We start from the raw sequence: 25,068 nt of genomic DNA on the forward strand, positions 1-25,068 counted from the left end.
TATGATACTATTATGCTTACTGAGAATGTTTATTTTTAAGAGTGTTATACGTGGGAACTACAGAACATGAAGAAAATACCCATATTTCATTATTATGTTTTGAACTAAGTATATGCAGTTTCAGAACTTTATTATATCACCAAATAAAGAAGGGCTGCTCATTCCTTTTAATAACCACTGCACCGACAATTTTGAAAAGAATAGACATTTTACAAAAGCAATTATCCACTTTTATTTGTTTACATTGCACTGAAAATTTACATCATACTTTTACAAAGTTTTTTTTTTCATAAAAATATACTTCTTTACAAAAGTGTATGCATTAATATAAGAGGAGTAGCCAGTTGCAGAAGAAACATTGTTTAAACAAGATCTTAAATGTATTAACCTTAACATTAATGAATGAATTGTTGTTATTGCAGTCATTTGAATAAACAAGAATAAATAACTGATGGAATAAAATTTAAAACAGCATCCTGTCAGTAGAGTACAATGTTGGGAAAATTATATGAATTTCCAAAACAATGTATTTCAAAGTGGTTTACAAGAAATTCACTACATTTGTAGAGATAGATCCAAGCAGCACTCTGGGTGCAATGATTTCTCGTAGGCACTCTGTCTCATGATACAAAAAGCCGAGACTGTTTACAACTTTATCCATATTTGAAAGGGACAACAATGAAGTGTTTACACCAGGTACATAATTTATCCAGTGAAGTAAAACATGCTATTAAAGGAAGACTATGACCTATTAAATCAAAATGCTGGTATGTCTGTGATACAGTTGTAAATAACTTGCAAATACATACCTTAATAACTATGAAAGAAACCTGTCATATCTGGAAGCTGCTTCTTAAGGATAAGAGAATAGAAATTTTTAAATATATAAAAATTTGGTAAATCCACAACTTTAGGAAATAAATTTATATTGGTTATTTGAAAGTAATTTTACTTTTACTCATTTTGATTTAGGCAATGGTCCAAAATATATGTTTAACTCACTGTTAACTAAAAAGTTTAACAAGTTTATACTTCTAACTCACTGTTAGGTAAAAGTTCAAAGCAATATTAAATAAATTTGAACATTCAGCTGGAAGGAAAAACAGATAATTATAAACTAAATAAGTAGACTGATAGGTTCTATTTGGTCTTGCAAAAATATTAGAAAGAATGGTAAAGAATGGTAAGTTCAGTATCTCAGATAACTGCAAAATCATGATTATTATAGACAGTTTTTGCCAGCTAAGGTTGTTTCTGAGGGACAAAAAAGATTGAAGCAAGGAGTTAAACACTTACCCCATGGCTCACTGAATAATATTGGTTACAACATAATGAGGGAAATCAGGAAGATAGCATGATGAGCTTGCCATTTACAGAAACTATGACAACCAGTCTAAAAAAAGGTAGCAGTATGATACTGAAGAAAACAACCAGAAAGCATCAAATCAGAGTGGGCACTCTTATCTCATCTGTGACATAAATTAGCTCATAAACATTTCAGGGCATGACTCAATCTGAAATAACCAGGGAAATGAAGAAAACAATGACTCAATTAAAAGGAAGGAACAGCTGATAGAGTGGTGAAAAATACAGACTTATGGGCGTGATACAGCTCATGACAGTTAAAGAGAAGTCAGTGATCTATTGACTCTTGTAAGTATAGCTCTTATTTTCTACCCTATATCATTTTTTTAAACCCAGTCCCTCTAATATAGTTTATAAAGCACAGAAATACTGATAGTGGATGCTCCTCCAATATATGCAAATAAGTTTATGTTTTAGAATAATCTCCTTTTTAAAAAAAGCAAATAAACTGTGAGTAAGCACTCTTGGAGTGCAGCCAAATTTCTGTAAAATTCTCCATGGTAAACATGAAGAAGAATTATGGTCCAGTTTATGAAAAAACACTCTTCTCTATCATTCCACAGGAAAAGGTGACCCAGCAAGTCCTGATAAGTGTGCTTTGATTTGTTTGTCAGTGAACTAAGTGTGCACTGTTTTGTGTGTCGATTTCCAAGCTTCTGAAGAAGGCCAAAGCTGCCACGTTATACCATTGTGCAGACTGTGTTCAAGTTGGGATCGAACCGTACTGCCTTCCCTTCCACTGACTTTGTGTTGGTGTCATACATGGGATTTTCAAAAGCTGCTTGGCCATTGTTATTTTCATGAACTGAACATCCTGTATACTGGGTTTTGGGTGCAGTCCTGTAGATGAGAACACTAATTAGTTATACATTAACTTTCTTCCAGAAACAGCAGAATAGAACTCAAACACAATATATCAATACTTGAGTTATCACTGTTAATGGATAATATAACTTGAAAATATTGAGAAACCACAATTCATCAAATTTGAATAATTTACCTGTCACTTTTAAATCATGAATGACTTTTATTATTTACATACAATATATATTTATAAATGGTACCAATATGAGTAATATAAGTATAAATAAATATTATGGCTAGTCTTATAAATTTTCTTATGAGATAATGTTATCATAAATGATCATGTAAAATATAGCTAAATTATGATGATGATGAATTCAAATCTCATTACTATTCATTCCTCAAGTATTTATTGAACATCCATTACATGCTAGGCATGACCCTAGGCATTGGATATATAATTTTTCTTTTTTACAAAAAACATACAAACTCATTACTCTCATATTACAAGGACAGCAATGAATAAATTAAAAATAAACAAGAAAAATGAAACAAGATAATGAAAATTGTTTTGCTGAAAAGGAAAATGGTTGATATGACCAGAAGTAACTGGGAGCCATGTTAGGAGAGGTAATAAAGAAAATAAGGAAGTAAAATTTAATCTGAGACTTGAATGACAATAAGGAGTTCATTCTGCGGTAATAAGAAGGGAGTCCCAAGAAAAGCAGACATCTGATACTGACACCTAGTTTTGGAAAGTGCTTAGAGTATCCCAGAAACATAAATACTAGATTGGCTTAAAATTATATACATTAGAACAAGTAAACTCAAAATCTCAAAGACAAAATGACTAACTACACTGATATCTCATGTCATGAAATAGTTTCCAGAGTTCCTGATAACTGAATATTTGCTATTAGTTAACAAAACACATGGAATCTAAGCTGGCTGGTATAAGGTGTTCATTTTGAATCCCTCCTTTATTTTTTGTCTCACTTTTGACTAATGTTTATTTCTAGTTTCTCTTTCCCACATCCTACAGCATAATTTTCTGACATTTGTAAATCAAATGATAAAAAATCAAATTGCAAAAAAATCATTTGTAAATAAAATTATAATTTTACATGTAAATCAAATGATCAAAGGCATACTTGAGTTTGAGCAAACTCTGGGAGATAGTGAAAGACAGGGAAGCCTGGTGTGCTGTACTCCACAGGGTCGCAAAAGTTGGACAAAACTTAGGGACTGAACAACAGCAACAAAAGCATACTTACCCCTATGTGTTCCTCAAATTTAATTCCTAAAAAGGCCTTAAAATAATTCTCTTTTGCTTACAACAAATAACACAAAATTTCAACTACTTATTTTATTATAATTTGTATTTGCCACTCTGTGATTGTCCTATCCTTAGCACATTTTCTGAATTTTTCTCTGTACTAAAAATTGTCAGGGATTTGTATGATAACATTTTAAAAAATCTATCTAAAATTGCTTTCAATAGCATCATCTATATATACATATATATAGTTATATAATGTAAATTATATTGCTTACAACTTGCTCTTGCCAGGTGCATAATTTTAATCAATCACATTCATCTCTCTTTTTTAAACTAGGTTCACAATAAAAACAGAAGCAACATCATTTCCTTCTAATTAGGTAAGGATCACAAAGATTTAAAAGATTTGTTTCTGCAAATATTAAGCAACAACTTTAAGGAAAATAACATCAAACTTTAGAAAAGTTTATACTATCAATAAAAATTAACTTAAAACTAATCAATGTTCTAAACATAAGAGCAAAATCTATAAAATACTTAGGAGAAAACACATAGGTAAACCTTCATGGCCTTGCATTTGGCAATGGTCTCTTAGGTATAATACTAAGAGCAAAGTAACAGAAGAAAAAAGAAATAAATTGGACTTCATAAAAGTGAAAAATTTGGTATATCAAGGGATACTATCAAGAAACTGTAACTACAACCCACGGAAAGAGAAATATTTGCAAACCATGTATCTGAAAAGGGTTTAGTATCCAGAATATATGGAGAACTCTTATACCTCAAAAATAAGACAAATTAGTCAATTTTAAAAATGGGCAAAGAATTTGAATAGGTATTTCTTCAAAGAATGTAGACAAATGACTAGCAGACACATGAAAAACGCCCAATATAATTAGTAATTAGGGAAATGCAGATCAATATCACAACGAAATACAGTTCACTAGGATGGTTAAATGAAAATGAAATCACTCAGTCGTGTCCAACTCTTTGTGACCCCGTGGACTGCAACCTATCAGGCCCTTTTCTGTCCATGGGATTTTCTAGGCAAGAATACTTTTGTGGGTTGCCATTTCCTTCTCCAGGGAATCCTCCTAACCCACGGATTGAACCCGGGTCTCCTGCATTGCAGGTAGACGCTTTACCATCTGAGCCACCAGGGAAACCATATTAAATGTGGTTAAATGAAGGAAAAAGGTTAAATGAAGGATTACCATATAATCCAAGAATTTCATTCTTGAATGCATACTCAAAAAACTGAAACAGGCGTCTGAATAAAACTTGTACACAGATGTGTATAGCAGCACTGTTCACAATATCTCAAACATAGGAATAATCCAAATATCCATCAGCTGATGAATGGACATATTTAAACATAACATATTCAAACATACAATGGAATATTATTCAGCCACATAGTCAATAATATGTAGATGTGTAGTATGATAAGGATAACCTTGAAAACACTATATTATATTTAAGAAGCCAGATACAAAATGTCACATATTGTATGATTCCATATATATATAATATGTAGAAGGTGAACCAAAGTAATTACCTGAGACAGGGGTAGGAGGAGTAGGGAGTGACTGTTTAGTGGGTACAGTTTCCTTTTAGGCTGATGGTTTTGTGACATTGTGAGTATACTAAATGTCACTGAATTGTATATCTACAATGGTTTAAATCATTTTATGTGCATTTTACCACAATAATAAAAAATGATTAGCATAGCTTGCTTTATAAATAAATTTAGTGATGATTTTTATCATTAACAACATCTGATATTGACAAGGCCTGAACGACTGCTAATGCACAATTGTTACAAATTTGCATAATATTAATTAAATCATTCTTAGATAATACAGACTGGCATTTATAATAATGATATTAGTTTTGATTTAAAAAATTAGGTATTCATTTAGTTATCTGGTTACCAGCATACTTTCTTCTTCTCCTTTTTTTTTTTTTTGCCTTTTTTTGTTTCCTTAATAAGCGATGGTCTCAAATAGTGGATTAACTGCATACTAAAGCCCTTCATCAAGATGTTGTAATGGACATAGCAAAGAGGGGTCAACTGATAATCTATACAGTCATATGTGAGATATATAACAAATATACTAACTGCAGCATTTTCTAAAAGCAACAGAAGATAAATGAGAAGACTAGAAGATTTTATCATCTGTCAGCCTGGGTAAAATCTGTCAGTACTGTCATGTAAACTAAGAGGTTTAAACATAAACTTCTTCCTTGTTCTCTAAAGACACGTGGCAGCAGATATCACCTGTTCATTTTAAACCTTAACTTAGATTTTGTAAACTATAGTTTTAGCATGGATAGTATAAAAATAACTTATACAATTAGTTACATTCCAGAAAATTGACAGACAAAAAGGAGAAAGAATAAAGTTGAATGTTTGCACAACTCAACAGAGCGATTTTAGTTGTGTGTATATTGGGGTGATGGGATGATGGGCAGAGGAAATAATGGTTTTAACAAACTGTGGTTATATTTGCTACAACAATTCAGACCAAAAAAAACCAAAAAACAAAACAGAAGTTAGAATTTGAATTGGAGAGTAAAAAGAACATAAAATATAGATTTGGGAAACATTTTATACTTAACATCAATAAACTTACCTTTGTTTATAGAGATAAAATCCAAATCCTGCAAATATAAGTGCAAAAAAAGGCACCAGAATAGCAATGGCCACGGAACTACTATTTGTACCATGAGGTTGATTTGAAGAATTTGAGCCTTCTGACATATTCAGTCCTATAGAAGGAAAAAAAATAACATACAAATAAAAAATTAGGTATCTTTTATCAACTTGATATTTTTTAGAAACCAATTAATTTATTCCTTGCTCAAGATATTTATCTACTTGGAAATACAAAAATAATTCACAAAACTCCTTCATTTCCACACAATTTTACACAACACCTACTATGTATATTTTTCCAGGAAAGGATACAGAATGAACAATAAGCTCAGTCTCTGAACTTTAGTTAATAACAACTGTAGGAAGAATACAGAGCCATAAATAAGTGTATATATGAAGCATGAATTAATGTTAGGCATATCTGTATAGAAAAGATATGTGATAGGAAAAGGAGGCTAAAATGATAAACATTTGAAAAGGCATAAATATTATTCTAAAGAGCTCAAAATTTTCACCCACCTACAGTGAGGAAGAACTGAAGATGTGTAGGGGAAAAAACTGCTCAGTGGTTATATACAAGATTTTAAACAGTGACTAAGGTGAGATGGACTTGAGAGAGTCTGGTCTGAAAGCAGGAGTAGTTTGAAGACATCCCAGATAAAAATGGAAATTAAGATGGGAACTATAGCACTAGGAAGAGCATGAAAAGATAGATTTCCAGGAACATTTCATATTTCAAATAAACAGAAGTTATCTGTGTGGATGAAGGAAGAAGGGTGTAAGAAGGCATAGGATTTAGGAGTGTTCTCCTTGGGACTGAGTAAATGGTTATGACATTCAGTTCAGTTCAGTCGCTCAGTCATGTCCGACACTTTGCGACCCCATGAATCACAGCATGCCAGGCCTCCCTGACCATCACCAACTCCCGGAGTTCACTCAGACTCACATCCATCAAGTCAGTGATGCCATCCAGCCATCTCATCCTCTGTTATCCCCTTCTCCTCCTACCCCCAATCCCTCCCAGCATCAGAGTCTTTTCCAATGAATCAACACTTCGCATGAGGTGGCCAAAGTACTGGAGTTTCATCTTCAGCATCATTCCCTCCAAAGAAATCCCAGGGCTGATCTCCTTCAGAATGGACTGGTTGGATCTGTTTGCAGTCCAAGGGACTCTCAAGAGTCTTCTCCAACACCACAGTTCAAAAGCATCAATTCTTCGGTGCTCAGCCTTCTTCACAGTCCAACTCTCACATCCATACATGACCACTGGAAAAACCAGAGCCTTGACTAGATGGACGGTTGTTGGCAAAGTAATGTCTCTGCTTTTGAATATGCTATCTAGGTTGGTCATAACTTCTCTTCTAAGGAGTAAGCGTCTTTTAATTTCATGGCTGCAATCACCATCTGCAGTGATTTTGGAGCCCAGAAAAATAAAGTCTGACACTGTTTCCACTGTTTCCCCATCTATTTCCCATGAAGTGCTGGGACTGGATGCCATGATCTTCGTTTTCTGAATGTTGAGCTTTAAGCCAGTTTTTTCACTGTCCTCTTTCACTTTCATCAAGAGGCTTTTTCGTTCCTCTTCACTTTCTGCCACAAAGGTGGTGTCATCTGCATATGTGATGTTATTGATATTTCTCCCGGCAATCTTGGTTCCAGCTTGTGCTTCTTCCAGTCCAGCGTTTCTCATGATGTATTCTGCATATAAGTTAGATAAGCAGGGTGACAATATACAGCCTTGATGTACTCCTTTTCCTATTTGGAACCAGTCTGTTGTTCCATGTCCAGTTCTAATTGTTGCTTCCCACCTCTTGAAGAATATTCCACAGTTTATTGTGATCTTCACAAAGGCTTTGGCATAGACAATAAAGCAGAAATAGGTGTTTTTCTGGAACTCTCTTGCTTTTTTCCATGATCCAGCAGATGTTGGCAATTTGATCTCTGGTTCCTCTGCCTTTTCTAAAACCAGCTTGAACATCATGAAGTTCATGGTTCACATATTCCTGAAGCCTGTCTTGGAGAATTTTGAGCATTCCTTTACTAGCATGTGAGATGAGTGCAATTGTGTGGTAGTTTGAGCATTCTTTGGCATTGCCTTTCTTTGGGATTGGAATGAAAACTGACTTTTCCGGTCCTGTGACCACTGCTGAGTTTTCCAAATTTTCTGGCATATTGAGTGCAGCACTTTCACATCATCATCTTTCAAGATTTGAAATAGCTCAACTGGAATTCCATCACCTCCACTAGCTTTGTTTGTAGTGATGCTTTCTAAGGCCCACTTGACTTCACATCTAGGATGTCTGGCTCTAGGTGAGTGATCACACCATCATGATTATCTCGGTCATGAAGATCTTTTTTGTATAGTTCTTCTGCGTATTCTTGCCACCTCTTCTTAACATCTTCTGCTTCTGTTAGGTCCATACCATTTCTGTCCTTTATCGAGCCCATCTTTGCATGAAATGTTCCCTTGTTTCTCTAATTTTCTTGAAGAAATCTCTAGTCTTTCCCATTCTGTTGTTTTCCTCTATTTCTTTGCATTGATCGCTGAGGAAGGCTTTCTTATCTCTTCTTGCTATTCTTTGGAACTCTGCATTCAGATGCTTGTATCTTTTCTTTTCTACTTTGCTTTTTGCTTTTCTTCTTTTCACAGCTATTTGTAAGGCCTCCTCACACAGCCATTTTGCTTTTTTGCATTTCTTTTCCATGGGGATGATCTTGATCCCTGTCTCCTGTACAATGTCACAAACCTCAGTTCACATCAGGCACTCTATCTATCGGATCTAGGCCCTTAAATCTATTTCTCACTTCCATTGTATAATCATAAGGGATTTGATTTAGTTCATAAGGGATTTGATTCAGGTCACTAGACCTGAATGGTCTAGTGGTTTTCCCTACTTTCTTCAATGTCAGTCTGAACTTGTCAATAAGGAGTTCATGATCTGAGCCACAGTCAGCTCCTGGTCTTGTTTTTGTTGACTGTATAGAGCTTTTCCATCTTTGGCTGCAAAGAATATAATCAATTTGATTTCGGTGTCGACCATCTGGTGATGCCCATGTGTAGAGTCTTCTCTTGTGTTGTTAGAAGAGGGTGTTTGCTATGACCAGTGCATTTTCTTGGCAAAATTCAATTAGTCTTTGCCCTGCTTCATTCTGTATTCCAAGGCTAATTTGCCTGTTAGTCCAGGTGTTTCTTGACTTCCTACTTTTGCATTCCAGTCCCCTATAATGAAAAGGACATCTTTTTGGGTGTTAGTTCTAAAAGGTCTTGTAGGTCTTCATAGAACCGTTCAACTTCAGCTTCTTCAGCGTTACTGGTTGGGGCATAGACTTGGATTACTGTGATATTGAATGGTTGGTTTGCCTTGGAAACGAACAGAGATCATTCTGTCGTTTTTGAGATTGCATCCAAGTACTGCATTTCAGACTCTTTTGTTGACCATGATGGCTACTCCATTTCTTCTAAGGGATTCCTGCCCACAGTAGTAGATATAATGGTCATATGAGTTAAATTCACCCATTCCAGTCCATTTTAGTTCACTGATTCCTAGAATGTTGACATTCACTCTTGCCATCTCTTGTTTGACCACTTCCAATTTGCCTTGATTCATGGACCTGACATTCCAGGTTCCTATGCAATATTGCTCTTGACAGCATCGGACCTTGCTTCTATCACCAGTCACATCCACAACTGGGTATTGTTTTTGCTTTGGCTCCATCCCTTCATTCTTTCTGGAGTTATTTCTCCACTGATCTCCAGTGTATTGGGCATGTACTGACCTGTGGAGTTCCTCTTTCAGTATCATATAATTTTGCCTACATTAGCCTAGCTAAAAGATGAGAAAAATGAGATTTGTCAATGTGTTGGCACAGGGACTATGGAAGAGAAATAAATAGCAAACTCTTTTTTCAGAAAAATAGTTTATTTTTCTTCTTAATAGGTTCTGTTTTAGACATGCAGTGCTTGAGATGATTTGGGGAATATAATGTGAAAAAATCTTGTATTCAATTATACGACTGTGACAATGTACTATATTAGTGAATGTCTTCTACTGATTTTAAAACTAACAATTGTGGCAAGACATTATCTGAAATGACATCTCCTTATTATTGTTCATCTGGGGAAAGCTGATTTACTTTTTAAAAAAACATTCAACTATATCAAATGTTCAACTAAGTCATGCTTTATTAACTATGCCAAAGCCTTTGACTGTGTGGATCACAGCTAATTGTGGAAAATTCTTCAAGAGAAGGGAATACCAGACTACCTGACCTGCCTCCTGAGAAATATGTATGCAGGTCAAGAAGCAACAGTTAGAACTGGACATGGAACAACAGACTGATTCCAAATCAGGAAAGGAGTATGTCAAGGCTGCATATTGTCACCCTGCTTATTTAAGTTATACGCAGAGCACATCATGTGGAATGCTGGGCTGGATGAAGCACAAGCTGGAATCAAGATTTCTGGGAGAAATATCAATAACTTCAGATATGCAGATAACACCTTATGGCAGAAAGTGAAGAAGAACTAAAGGGCCTCTTAATAAAAGTGAAAGAGGAGAATGAAAAAGTTGGCTTAAAACTCAACATTCAGAAAATGAAGATTATGCATCCAGTACTATCACTTCATGGCAAATAGATGGGGAAACAATGGAAACAATGAGAGACTTTATTTTTTTTGTAGGGGGTGTGCTCCAAAATCACTGCAGATGGTGACTGCATCCATGAAATTAAGACACTTGCTCCTTGGAAGAAAAGTTATGACAAACCTAGACAGTATATTAAATAGCAGAGACATTACTTTGGTCCATCTAGTCAAAGCTATGGTTTTTCCAGTAGTCACGTATGGATGTGAGAGTTGAACTATAAAGAAAGATGAGTGCTGAATAATTGATGCTTTTGAACTGTGGTGTTGGAGAAGACTCTTGAGAGTCCCTTTGGTCTGCAAGGAGATCAATCCAAAAGGAATCCAGTCTGAATATTCATTGGAAGGACTGATGCTGAAGCTGAAATTCCAATACTTCTTCCACCTGATGCGAAGAACTGACTCCTTGGAAAAGACCCTGCTACTGGGAAAGACTGAAGGTGGGAGGAGAAGGGGACAACAGAGGATGAGATGGTTGGATGGTATCACCAACTCAGTGGATGTGAATTTGAGTAAACTCCGGGAGCTAGTAATGGACAGGGAAGCCTGGCGTGCTGCAGTCCATGGGGTCTCAAAGAATGGACATGACTGAGAGACTGAACTGAACTGAAGTCATACCCTAGTCAAGGTTAAAAATATTAGTACCATTTTGTATTTTAATTTTCCAGGGACTCAGAAAATTTACATAAAAGTTCAAAGCAATGGAATTTTAAAGATAAACATCAAGGAGTAGTTTTTAGAACATGGATTTACTGTTTATGCATTACTACCACAATATAATAATGAGATACAGTATACTTTAGGAAAATTGTACACCAAAAGGTGTGTTAATAAATACATTCAAACGAGACTATTAAATATTTAGATATGTTTGAGAAGAGTTGGGAATAAAAATGACAAAACCCTGTACCTCCCACCACAGAAAATTTACATATCTGACTAGCACAAAGCCCCCACAATGGTTCACTCCTCAAAGTAATTTTCCCTTTCCAGATTCTATGAGTTTCTCAAAGTGCCACTACATTGTTTTTTTTTTTTTTTGGTGGGGCAGTAAGAAAATTTCAAAGATATTCAAATGGAAGAGAAGCAATACAATTCTCATAAGATAAAATCATTCACAGTTTAAAATTTTATTTCAAATCTTTATCACTTTTTCTCCTTTTTACTTGCTTGAGGGAAAGGCAGTTTGTCATATTTATTAGAAATATGATGAAAAACTAAACACTGTATTGAGGTGGAACACAGAGAACCAATATTTTAAAGACTGTACTTATTTAGAAGGCTATCAAGTGTATCAATGTATAGTCCTGACAATGCAAAATTCAAAATGCAGTAAGTGTGCCTAATGTACAGAATCCATTATATTTTCTTATGATATCTTGAGTAATAAAGTACATGAAAATGAAAATGACTACATTACCTAGTCTTTGTAGTCCAAATTGCCCATAATCTTTACCCTGAATAAATCCTTGAAATACATAAGTAGCTCCATCAGGCTCAGCAGAAACCTAAAAATATTTATAAGTTTGATTAAACATAAAAGTTGGCCACAGATATATTTTCCCAGTCTTAGAAAATATTCAGACTTAATATAAAATGAATATTATGCACAATTCCTTCCTCCATATCTTCTGTGTAAAACAGAACATCATGCAAATTTACCATTATTAAAAATAAAATGAAAAATTTCATCTTTAATTAGGATACTGGAAATAAGGGGGATTAGTTATTAATATAATGATACAGATTTATAGATTTCTTTTAGGTGAAGAAACTGATTGTCAAGAAAAAGACCAAGGATATGATAAAACAGAATAAGGCAAGTAGTCAATTAAAAATTAAAATATAATACTGTACTTTGTAGATTCAATTACTGTTCAGCATACAGGCACAATTTTCTCCCTTCCCATTAACATTCATGAAAAGTGTATTCATTCTGCCTCAGTGAGTTGGATTTTGTCCTGTGACTTGCTTTGGCCAATGGAATGTGGGTGGAATTGACAATAAGTCAGTTCCAAGCCTAGGCCTTAAGAGGCATGTTTCCCATTATAAGTGAAAGAAACCATATAATCCATGGTCACAAAAGACCAGGGATTGTATGATTCATAAATATGAAAGCCTAGAACAGTGAAATCTAGACAGAAAATAGAGTTGTGGTTGCTGGGATTTGGGGGAGAAAGGAGGGGTGGATGGGTTGGGCGATAGGTAAAGGATATGGTTTCTTTTTGAGGTGATGGAAATATTCTAAAATCAACTGTGGTGATGGTTACACATCTGTAAATATAGTAAGAACTACTGAACTGTACACTTTAAATGAGTAGGGTACATGGATTATATCTCAATAGGGCTGTTAAAATAAGGGGGACATATTTCCACTTTGCCCCTCAGAGTTTCAGGCCTTTGGCAAGAGAAGGACATGTTCCTGGCAGCTGCTGTCCCTCCAGCCTGGACCTGATATGAGACACCTGGAGCAACCTGAACTTGATACCACAGCTTCAAATGGAGCCCCCCAAGCTAGCCCCAGAAACATGAGAAAGAACTTGTTGCATGTTGAGCCTGAGATTTTGTGACTCTACCTAATCCTGCAAATGCTATTAACTGTACCTTGCATGTAAAGTTCTATACATAAAAAATAGGTCACATGCATAGTGTTATTTGATCTCACTAATAAAATATGAGTTGATACATTTCAGTGTTGCTGATAACTAGTCATATGAATTTACCCCAAAGTTTGTCCTGATTATTTTCAATGTTATCTAAGTCATGTATGTTCTTGTGAAAGCTGCAAAAAACCTTGCATCCTCGCCCTAAAAAGCAAAATATTATACCAAATTATTCATGTAAGTCTGACATTTCACAAGTGATTTATTCCTTATTATCAGACATACCCTGGGCAAGGTCATTTTTAGACACAAAATGCTTCTAAAAAGAAAAGCTCAACCTCTAATAGTTAAATGAATGTATTCATTTTATTTGTTTCCTAAATGAAACAATCTAAGTGCACTGAAGATGAGTTAGACCTCAACTCCATGAATAATGGCACAGAAAGGGAAACAGGATGCACTTTTTATTTTCCCTCAGAAACCAAATTTACTCTTCATATTTAGAAAATTTTATAAAGTTGGCTATGAAGAAGAAGTTATGTGAGCCACTTCCTCTGAACAGTTACCATAACCTCACTTTGGAGTTACCCTGTTCTATTCAGTCACTTAAGTGAATGGAATTTCTAAACTGGCAGTTGGAAGCAACAAATCTTATACTTACACACTGCCCAGAAGTCTTTGATAAAATGACCATGGGAACTCTGACTATATGCTCTGAAGTAACAAAACTTTTACAAGGAAAACCTTCTGTAGGTCATAGGCTTCAGTAGTTTAGACACACTAGATTACTAAGTATTTATACTGAATCATTTATTTTTTCAAAATAAATTAGTCATAATAGTAGTTTTGCCATTTTATGTGTGTGCATTTAACTAGCTCAATTTAGAAACTTACATTTTTCTGTAATTTTAATGACAAACCATAGCACAAATGTGTTATTAAGTTTAGCAGCAGACTTTTAAAGAAATATACTTACAAAGCCATCCATGGCCCAATTTTCCTCCTTCATTTTCTTCACAGAAGCTTGAGCTGGTACTTTAATGAGATAGATGTGTAACATTAGGCGAGCTTCTTGGCTTTTATATACTCCTGTAAAATATAAGGATGTTTAGTCTACTAATTTTGCAAGTAGTTATGTTTCACTTTATTATCTATAGCTCCTTAAATATATAATAAATACATGTGATAAGAAAAGGAAAAAAAGCAACAAATCAAGCCCATTTTCATGCTTTTTCACAAATCCTGCAAAATATAGCAATCTCTCAGCTGAAATTCTCAACTTAACTATTACTGTGGGGTTTAAATTACGTATGCTATTAAAATCAAATATTATTGTTATTAATAACATCATTCCATGATTGTTGTAAAAATGATTTATTTCATCAGTCAGATTTAAAATACTCAAGGGTATGAATCAAATGTTGAAACTCTTGACATTTTCCTTAATAATTAAGTACAAGCCCACCCTTAGAAAAAGAATATTTGAGGTGCTACTGGAATCGCAAAGATGAATATGTGATTCCTATCTAAAAATGTGATGTTTATAAGAATTTCTGATGAAACAGGAGATATAATGACAGAGATAGAGAATATGATGAATTAAAGGCCAAAAGAAAGAAGGATCATTTCACACCAGAGTGATTAGGAAATGCTTATTAAGAAAGAGTATTTGAGCTGGATCACAAAAATCAAGTAGAATTTTTAGTTCAAGAAAGTAAATACAGAATGTGGCATAAAGAGGAGAAGCAAATGTATTCATTTTATTTTATTTTTTCCTGAATAAGAGTACTCTGAGAGTATAAATAAGTGGAATAAAAATGTGTTTTGGGGAACTGTATAAAATCATATTCTAAGTAAAAATTTTGTGATTAACTGATAGTTGAAATGACTCACTAATTCATTCACTTACTATTTCACCTAAGCAATAAGGTATCATAAAAATAAGCTGGGAATATAAATATAATACATAGATCTTGATCTATAAATTATAATAGAGAAAAGACACAAAAGTAATCAAAGTTGCTGGAAAAATGTTATAATTAATTCTATGTAGACAGTGTTAGCAAGTTAAATTGGTCTAATTATTTATGTTTATTTTCCTATATTTGTAGAAATTTGATTAGGATAAATATATATTTATTTAGTGCCAACTCTCATACAGAATAAAAATAAAACTCATGTTTCAAAATTAAATAGATCGGTAGTCACAATTTAAATGCATTCCTTTAATTCAATTTATATCATGTAATTGTATATATATTTTAAATTAAAATACATATTAACTTCTAATATTTTTATTTTGGCTTTAGTGTAGAGCCATTCAACAATACAAAATGATGCTGTATAGTTCTTGTAAAATTTACAAAATCAATAGATAAAATTTTATTTCTTATTTTATTTATATCACAAATTATTTCACTATTAATAATTATATGGGCTATATAGTCAATAAGTTTAAATATATACATTACATATTTTCAGTATCAATATTTTTTAAATCTATTTTTAAATGAAAACAATAATTCAAAGTCATTGAGACCAATTTTGCTCCAGTTTCATTTCTAACCTTTGAGGTATAGCAATGAACTGGAAGGCAAAGAGATGCTCTCTTAGGGCTTTAACTGTTGGAGTACAGACAAATTATGTCATGTCATGTCATATCATGTCATGTCATGTCATAACATGCCATGATATGCTATACTATACTATGCTATACTTTCAAATAATGAAAAGAAGAAAATGAAATAAGATAAGACTGCCGATGACTAACAGAGTGAGTCTATTTGTAAGGTGAAGGCTACTTTACCTAAGGTCATCAGGAGTACTGTTGACAAGATGACATTTGAGGAAACATTTGAATGTCAGAAAAACCAGAGTAATCAAAGATACAAATGAAGCGACTTAGCAGCAGTGTCAGAAGTGAGTTGAATTGTGGGACACCCAGCTGGTGTCACCGGATAAGGCAATGGCACCCCACTCCAGTACTCTTGCCTGGAAAATCCCATGGATGGAGGAGCCTAGTAGGCTGCAGTCCATGGGGTCGCTAAGAGTTGGACACGACTGAACGACTTCACTTTCACTTTTTCACTTTCATGCATTGGAGAAGGAAATGGCAACCCACTCCAGTGTTCTTGCCTGGAGAATCCCAGGGACGGGGGAGCCTGGTGGGCTGACGTCTATGGGGTCACAGAGAGTCAGACACGACTGAAGTGACTTAGCAGTAGCAGCAATGAAAGATAATGAGGGAAGTATGCAGTAGATCAAAGAAACTTGAGAAGGCTGAGAAGATGGATAAGGCTCTGGGTTCCTTTTGCCTAATTAGGGTAGTGTAGCCCTATATTTTCTATTTTAGACAATAGTGTCCTCCTAAACAGCCTCATTTGAAGACATGATTTTGTGATGATAAAGCAGCTTGCAAATCACTTATCCAGTCTCTTTGGTGTTATGAGAATAGAGAAGAAGTTAGTTTTATTCAAATTAAAAGTTCTCTTCTATTTCATGACATGTCATTCTAGCCATGTAAAAATATTCTTGAGGGAGCTTATTTCAGAATCACAGATTTTTATATTTGTGTAGTATTATATATGCCTCAATCAAGCCAGAAAGCTTATTTCTAAATGAATTATGAATGCCACCAGAAATAAAGCAAATATTTCACAGTACAAAAATCACTAATAAAAATGATGAAATGATGAAAATAAAGGCATGAAGGCAAAGTTTCTTTTATTTAAAGTGATACCTGAAAGTAGTAGTTCCATGTTGCTATTACTGAGCGTTGCATTGACTCTCCCAGTGGAAGCATTGAAACTAGTAACTGTCAGGGTCATGGGTTGTTTCTTTCCTTTATAATTGTAAGAGCCTTTCCATATGTAATTTTGGGCAAACACATCATCAGGAACTGTGAATAAATTAAACATACACATTAATTTTGCAGTGCCCTATAAATATAAGCATTGTCAGATTAATGAGTATTAGTTTATAGAATAATCATTTTTCTAAATATACAAGAAAAAGAAGGTGCATTATAAAATGAATTTTTCACATACAAGTTTGCATATTTTTAGAATAAGCCAAAATAATGATAGCCTAGATTGTACATACACCATCATCAATGAGAGATAAATAAGCCACACCAATTAAAGACGTTAAGACTGAGAATCCAGCTAAATGTCATTTACTTATATTTGGCTTCCTATAATATCTTTTTTTCAGAAGGAAAATAAAATTATGTTATTGAGTCAAGTCAGTCTATATACAAGTTCCAGGATGCCTGCTCTTCTCCTAGCAGCAGAGATAGGTTCACAGGAGGAAGGTCATAGAGTTAAAACCTCCCTTGCTGAGCAGCCTTGGAAGACTAGCAGGAGGGATGCTCCTTGTCTCCTTTACAGAATACTGAGCTCAGTTATTTCAATAATAGGTGCTCCTGAAGAAGAACAGGGCTCCCTTGGTTTGCTCCTCACAGCTTTGAGGTTTACAAGTATTTTTAGAAATAAAAGAATTGTCACTAGAATTGGTAAACTCTCATGGGAAAGAAATGAGTTGTGGTAGAATCAAATAATATTCTAATATAAAATTTTCACCCAAAGAAGAAACATTCTTATTTTAAATGCATACAAATAAATAAGACATTATATTTATATAAATTAGTAATGTAATTTATAACTAATATAAATTAGGTGTGTCAAAGTCTACTTAGATCCTGGTAAGAGGCTGAAAAAAGTTTCCATTAATCCTGTACAATAAAGCCCATCCTTACATAGCAACTCTTCAAAACAGCCATGCCTATTTGTGTGAGTGAATGAACAACATAGATTTGGAGAAAAATCTTTCTTTTTTTTTTTAACAAGTTATTGACATTTGTTACCTGATTTTCCCTACACCCATAACAATTCTTACTGCTCCAATCACAGAGACTAGAGTTACAAATTGTATACTCCCTGAAATCTACTCAGCAAACAAATAAAGCTATGGTAAAAGATGAATACAAAGTGCACTCTTAAGTTGAGTTGTTATATTGTATTTGATAATTCAAAAGCAATATAGTAGAAAGACTAGAAGTGCAAGCACTGGAGCTAGAATGCTTGTATTGATAATTAAGTCCCCCTTCTACAATTTACAAACTGTGCCGTTTTTCCTAAATTACCTAACTCTCAAAACCTGAATTTCCTTATCATTAATGTAGAATTACCATAGACTTTACAAGGAAGATTAAATGAAGTTTTGCTAAATGTTAGTTGCTATCATTATTGTTATGCAGATAAAATAGTGAAACTTTTTACTATTTGGGCCTTATATCTCGTTATATATATATATATATATATATATATATATATATATATATATATATATATAAAGCATGCAGTTAGTAACATGAAAAATCCATAGTCCTGGCTCTGGGACTTTGCAAGTCATCCTAAGAGTGGCACTCCGTTCCCAAACCTCAAACTACAAAGCTGTGCTCTGTATGTAAAAGAGACCTTACCTAAAAATGTAATACAATGTACTGGTAAAAAGTCTTTGATTTGGTAAGCACCTTCAGTTCAGTTCAGATCAGTCGCTCAGTTGTGTCCGACTCTTTGCGATCCCATGAACTGCAGCACGCCAGGCCTCTCTATCCATCATCAACTACGGGAGTCTACCAAACCCATGTCCACTGAGTCCATGATGCCATCCAACCATCTCATCCTCTGTTGTCCCCTTCTCCTCCTGCCCTCAATCTTCCCCAGCATCAGGGTCTTTTCAAATGAGTCAGTTCTTCGCATCAGATGGCCAAAGTATTGGGGTTTCAGCTTCAACATCAGTCCTTCCAATGAACGCCCAGAACTGATTTAGTTTAGGATGGACTGGTTGGATCTCCTTGCAGTCCAAGGGACTCTCAAGAGTCTTCTCCAATACCATAGTTAAAAAACATCAACTCTTCAGCACTCAGCTTTCTTTATAGTTCAACTCTCACATCCATACATGACTACTGGAAAAACCATAGCCTTGACGAGACAGACATTTGTTGGCAAAGTAATGTCTCTGCTCTTTAATATGGTATCTAAGTTGGTCATAACTTTCTTTCCAAGAGGTAAGCATCTTTTAATTTTATGGCTGCAATCACCATCTGCAGTGATTTTGGAGCCAAAAAATTAAAGTCTGATATTGCTTCTACTATTTCCCCATCTATTTGTCATGAAGTGATGGGACCAAATGCCATGATCTTAGTTTTCTGAATGTTGAGCTTCAAGCTAACTTTTTCACTCTCATCAAGAGGCTCTTTAGTTCTTCGCTTTCTGCCATAAAGGTGGTGTCATCTGCATATCTGAGGTTATTGATATTTCTCCTGGCAATCTTGATTCCAGCTTGTGCTTCTTCCAGCCCAGCGTTTCTCATAATGTACTCTGCATATAAGTTAAATAAGCAGGGTGACAATATACAGCCTTGACATACTCCTTTTCCTATTTGGAACCAGTCTGTTGTTCCATGTCCAGTTCTAACTGTTGCTTCCTGACCTGTATATAGGTTTCTCAAGAGGCAGGTCAGGTGGTCTGGTATTCCTATCTCTTTCAGAATTTTCCACAGTTTATTGTGATCCACAGAGTCAAAGGCTTTGGCATAGTCAATAAAGCAGAAATAGATGTTTTTTTTTTTCTGGAACTCTCTTGCTTATTTGATAATCCAGCAGATGTTGGAAGTTAGATATCAGGTTCCTCTGCCTTTTCTAAAACCAGCTTGAACATCTGGAAGTTCATGGTTCATGTATTGTTAAAGCCTGGCTTGGAGAATTTTGAGCATTACTTTACTAGCGTGTGAGATGAGTTCAACTGTGCAGTAATTTGAGCATTCTTTGGCATTGCCTTTATTTGCGATTGGAATGAAAACTGACTTTTCAAGTCCTGTGGCCACTGCTGAGTTTTCCAAATTTGCTGGCATATTGAGTGCAGCACTGTCACAGCATCATCTTTCAGGATTTGAAATAGCTCAACTGGAATTCCATCACCTCCACTAGCTTTGTTTGTAGTGATGCTTCCTAAGGTCCACATGACTTCACATTCCAGGATGTCTGGCTCTAGGTGAGTGATCACACCTTTGTGATTATCTGGGTCGTGAAGATCTTTTTTGTACAGTTCTGTGTATTCTGCTTTTTTTTTTTTTAATTTATTTATTTTAATTAGAGGCTAATTACTTTACAATATTGTATTGGTTTTGCCATACATCAACATGAATCCACCACGGGTGTACATGTGTTCCCAATCCTGAACCCTAGAGTGAAGTAAGCCAGAAAGAAAAACACCACCTCTTCTTAATATGCTTCTGTTAGGTCCATACCTTTTCTGTCCTTTATCTATCCTATCTTTGCATGAAATGTTCCCTTGGTATCTCTAATTTTCTTGAAGAGATCTCTAGTCTTTCCCATTCTATTGTTTTCCTCTATTTCTTTGCACTGATCGCTGAGGAAGGCTTTCTTATCTTTTCTTGCTATTCTTTGGAACTCTGCATTCAAATGGGTATATCTTTGCTTTTCTCCTTTGCTTTTGGCTTCTCTTCTTTTCACAGCTATTTGTAAGGCCTCCTCAGACAGCCATTTTTCTTTTTTGCATTTCTTTTTCTTGGGGATGGTCTTGATTCCTGCCTCCTGTACAATGTCATGAACCTCCATCCATAGTTCATCAGTCACTCTGTCTATCAGATCTATTCCCTTACATCTATTTCTCACTTCCACTGTATAGTCATAAGGGATTTGATTTAGGTCATACCTGAACGGTCTAGTGATTTCCCCCACTTTCTGCAATTTGAATCTGAATTTGGCAATAAGGAGTTCATAATCTGAGCCACAGTCAGCTCCCAGTCTTGATTTTGCTGACTGTATAGAGCTTCTCCATCTTTGGCTGCAAAGAATATAATCAATCTGACTTTGGTGTTGACCATCTGGTGATGTCCACATGTAGAGTCTTCTCTTGTGTTGTTGGAAAAGGGTGTTTGCTATGAGCAGTGCATTTCCTTGGCAAAACTCTATTAGTCTTGCCCTGCTTCATTCCGTATTCCAAGGCCAAATTTGCCTGTTACTCCAGGTGTTTCTTGACTTCCTACTTTTGCATTCCAGTCCCCTATAATGAAAAGGACATCTTTGGGAGAGTTAGTTCTAGAAAGTCTTGTATGTCTTCATAGAACCGTTCAACTTAAAGAGCAGTTAATTTAAAAAATATACCTAAAATTGTTTTGAGGAGGGAGTGACCAGTTAAATTATCCTACACTAGAAAGATCTGGAATTTGGAGGTAACGGACTCCCAGTTGGAGAGGTAAGAGGAGCAGCAAGGGAGAAAGAGATTCTAATAGCAGTGCCTGGCAAATTAGTAGGTACTCAATAAATGTGCTGTTCTTATCTTTCTCATTGTTTATCTCCCCCTGGCCTGTACTATGATTTTTCTTTGCTACTTCTGAATATTTAACAAAAATCTGCTACATCTGGTGATCTTGTCCATGGTGCTTAGGGGAATTAAGAAGGTTGGTTAAAAGAGATTAAAGAGAACTCCAATGGCAGAACACAGCAATGAAAAAAAGTAGATACTGGCAGCAGCTACACTGTATCAGGATAAATTATTGATGTGGTTGTAAATGTTTAACAACTGGCACTTCAGAAAACAAATCTACAAATTGATTTAATAGTATTTGCATTCTATAGTATATCTATATTTCCATAATTGCAGTTTTCAAACCAGGAATATGACATCACTGAATGCAGAATTTGGACGAATGCACAGAACTGGCTAAAGCAAAGCTCTACCTAAAGCAAAGCTCTACCTGGAGGCTCCAGCATGCCACCACCACCCTCCACCTTTCTCACACATAACCAAGAAATGTGAGTCATGATAGGCTGGGAGGTAGACACCATTTGGTCATTTAAATCCATATGTACAATGGAGATGATAATACTTTCTATTGTTGAGCCTAATATGAAATTTAAATGTGATTTAAATTAAATATTTAAACTACTTATTCAGTAGTTCTTGTAAACTCTAAAATGTTATCCAACTAAAGCTGATGTGAAGCACAATGAAAAGGAAGAAGACGATGATTATCATCTTTTTTTTTTTCAAGACATTTTGAATTTAAACTTTGTTTCATGGACCTCATAGCACTGCCATGTTCCTGACTTTGATACCACTGCCAAATTATTGTTTGTTTGGGGTAGTCTAATCACTGTGTCATGATTTTAAATGAAATGTTTCTAATATTTTCCCACTTTAGATGAAATTGCTCTACAGTTTTATAGCTACCTTTACCCAGGTTAAAGAAATTCTTTTTCTTTCTAATTTATTAAAACTCTTTAAAAATTATAAACAGATGTTCAGTCTTATAAAATAGTTTCTGTACAAGCATTGTGGTGTTCATAATTTGTGATGTTACTTTTTTAATGTGATAGATTATGTTTAAGGATTAGTTACATATCATGAAAATATCTATGTATATCTATCATTAAAACAATTTGTCAATGGTTTCATCTTTATGATAATGTTGTACAGTTGATCCTTGAACAACATGGATTTAAACTGTGAGGCTCCACTTATGCACAGATTTTTTTCCATAGTAAATACTAGAGTACTACTATACTGATCCATGATTGGCTGAATTCATGGATGTAGAATCACAAATACAAAGGAATCTTGGGTAAAGAAAAACACAGACTGAGGGTTGACTACAAGCTACACACAGGTTTTTTGATTGCACTGACTGCTAGCACCTTTAATCCACTTGCTGTTCAAGAGTCAATTTAATTCACTAAGTATATCTAATTCACTAAGGTTTTAAGTAGGACTTCTTAATGTATAATCCTATATCAAATGGGCCTATAATTTTTTCCTTTTTATAATGTCTTTACTTGAGTTATTAGAGTTATACTGGACCCATAAAATGAGCTTCTTTAATAGTTTTTATAAAACTGAGATGATCTCTTCTGTTCCTTCAAAATTGTGTAGAGCTTATCAGTAGAGGCATATTTTTTTCTTGTGGAAATAGCTTTTACTACTACTTTATTTCTTACAGTATTGTTCATATTTCTCCTATTAGTTAAGATATACTTTTTGAGTAACTTGTCAATATTTAACTTTTTAAAAATTGACAATTATGTAATTTCTGTTGTTTAGTCACTCAGGTTTGCCAGACTTTTTGTGAATCCATGGACTTCCCTGTCCTTCACTATCTCCTGGAGTTTTGCTCAAACTCATGTCCATTACCCTGGAGAAGGAAATGGCAACCGACTCCAGTATTCTTGCTTTGAGAATTCCATGGACAGAGGAGCCTGGCTGGCTACATCCATGGGCTTGCAAAGAGTTGGACACAACTGAGCTACTATCACTCATGACCATTGGTTCAGTGATGACATCTATCCATCTCATCTTCTATCACCCTCTTTTCCTCCTGCCTTCAATCTTTCCCAGGGTCTTTTCCAATGAGTCAACTCTTCAAATCAGGTGGCTAAAGTATTGGTGCTTCAGTTTCAGCATCAGTCCTTCCAATGCATATTCAGGACTGATTTCCTTTCTGATTGATTGGTTTAATCTCCTTGCTGTCCAAAGGACTCTCAAGAGTCTTCTCCAGCACCACAGTTTGAAAGCATCAACTCTTTGGTGCTCAGTCTGCTTTATAGTCCAACTCACATCTGTAAGCTTTGACAAAACCATAGCTTTGACTATATGGACCTTTATCAGCAAAGTGACGTCTCTGCTTTTTAATATGTTGTCTAGGTTTGTCATAGCTTTTCTTCCAAGGAGCAAGTGTCTTTTAATTTCATAGCTGCATTCACCATTCACAGTGGTTGGAGCCCAAGAAAATAAAGTCTGCCATGTTTTTCATTTTTCCCCCATCTATTTGCCATTTAGTGATGGGACTAGATGCCATGATCTTAGTTTTTTGAATATTCAGTTTTAAGTCAGCTTTTTTACTCTCCTATTTCACCTTCATCAAGAAGCTCTTTAGTTTCTCTTTGCTTTCTTCCACATTAGGATGGTGTTATCTGCATATCTGAGGTTATTGATATTTCTCCTGGCAATCTTGATTCCAGCTTGAGCTTCATCCAGTCCAGCATTTTGCATGATGTACTCTGCATATAAGGTGAATAAGAACTGTGACAGAATACAACCTTGATGTACTCCTATACCAATTTTGAACCAGTTACTGTTCCATGACCAGTTTTAATTGTTGCTTCTTGATTTGCATACAGATTTCTCAGGAGGCAGGTTAAGGTTGTCTGGTATTTTCTGTTATATAGTATTAATTTATTCAATATATTCTCTAGTTATCACATTTCCTTTTGAAATGTTATTTAATTTTTGTTCCTTTCTTGATCAATCTTACCAGGAAACTTTCACTTTGAACATTTTTTTAAAAGAACTACCTTTGGCTCTGTTGAGATTATTTTATCTTCAGATATTTTTGGTTTATTTGTTCATTTATATTATATTGAATTCTGCTTTATTTTTGTCATTCCATTATACTTTTTATATATTCTTAATAGGACATTAATCAATTCTGAGGCTTTTTTTTCTTCTAATATAAAGGTTTAAAGCTTTATATTTCCTTCACATCTTTACCTCTGCTAGTCCCCAAGTTTTGATATTTAGATTTTTCAGCATAATTAAGCTCTCTTGCTATATTTTCCATTTTGATTTCTTCCTCAATTCATAAATTATTCATTAGTATTCATTTTGTTCTTAATTTCCAAACACTGAGGCAT

At 34.7% G+C, this 25,068-nt stretch overlaps 1 protein-coding gene across 3 annotated transcripts in view; it reads right to left on the reverse strand.

Annotated features, from left to right (window-relative positions):
- Positions 1-207: 207 nt before the first annotated feature.
- CSMD3 (CUB and Sushi multiple domains 3) overlaps positions 208-25,068 on the reverse strand; it is a 1,478,779-nt gene continuing 1,453,918 nt past the window's right edge. For all 3 annotated transcript variants that reach the window (XM_086335396.1, XM_086335395.1, XM_086335397.1), the window contains 5 exons: positions 17,092-17,250; positions 14,329-14,441; positions 12,170-12,257; positions 6,085-6,220; positions 208-2,205 (listed from right to left, as the gene is read on the reverse strand). In XM_086335396.1, coding sequence (XP_086191522.1) covers positions 2,046-2,205; positions 6,085-6,220; positions 12,170-12,257; positions 14,329-14,441; positions 17,092-17,250 — 656 coding nt within the window. In that variant the 3' untranslated portion in view covers positions 208-2,045. The remainder of the gene's footprint in view (positions 2,206-6,084; positions 6,221-12,169; positions 12,258-14,328; positions 14,442-17,091; positions 17,251-25,068) is intronic.

Source organism: Bos grunniens, chromosome 14 (assembly GCF_055505025.1).
Source record: "Bos grunniens cultivar Pamir isolate PY7600 chromosome 14, Bosgru_T2T1.0, whole genome shotgun sequence".
NCBI classification, from domain to species: domain Eukaryota; kingdom Metazoa; phylum Chordata; class Mammalia; order Artiodactyla; family Bovidae; genus Bos; species Bos grunniens.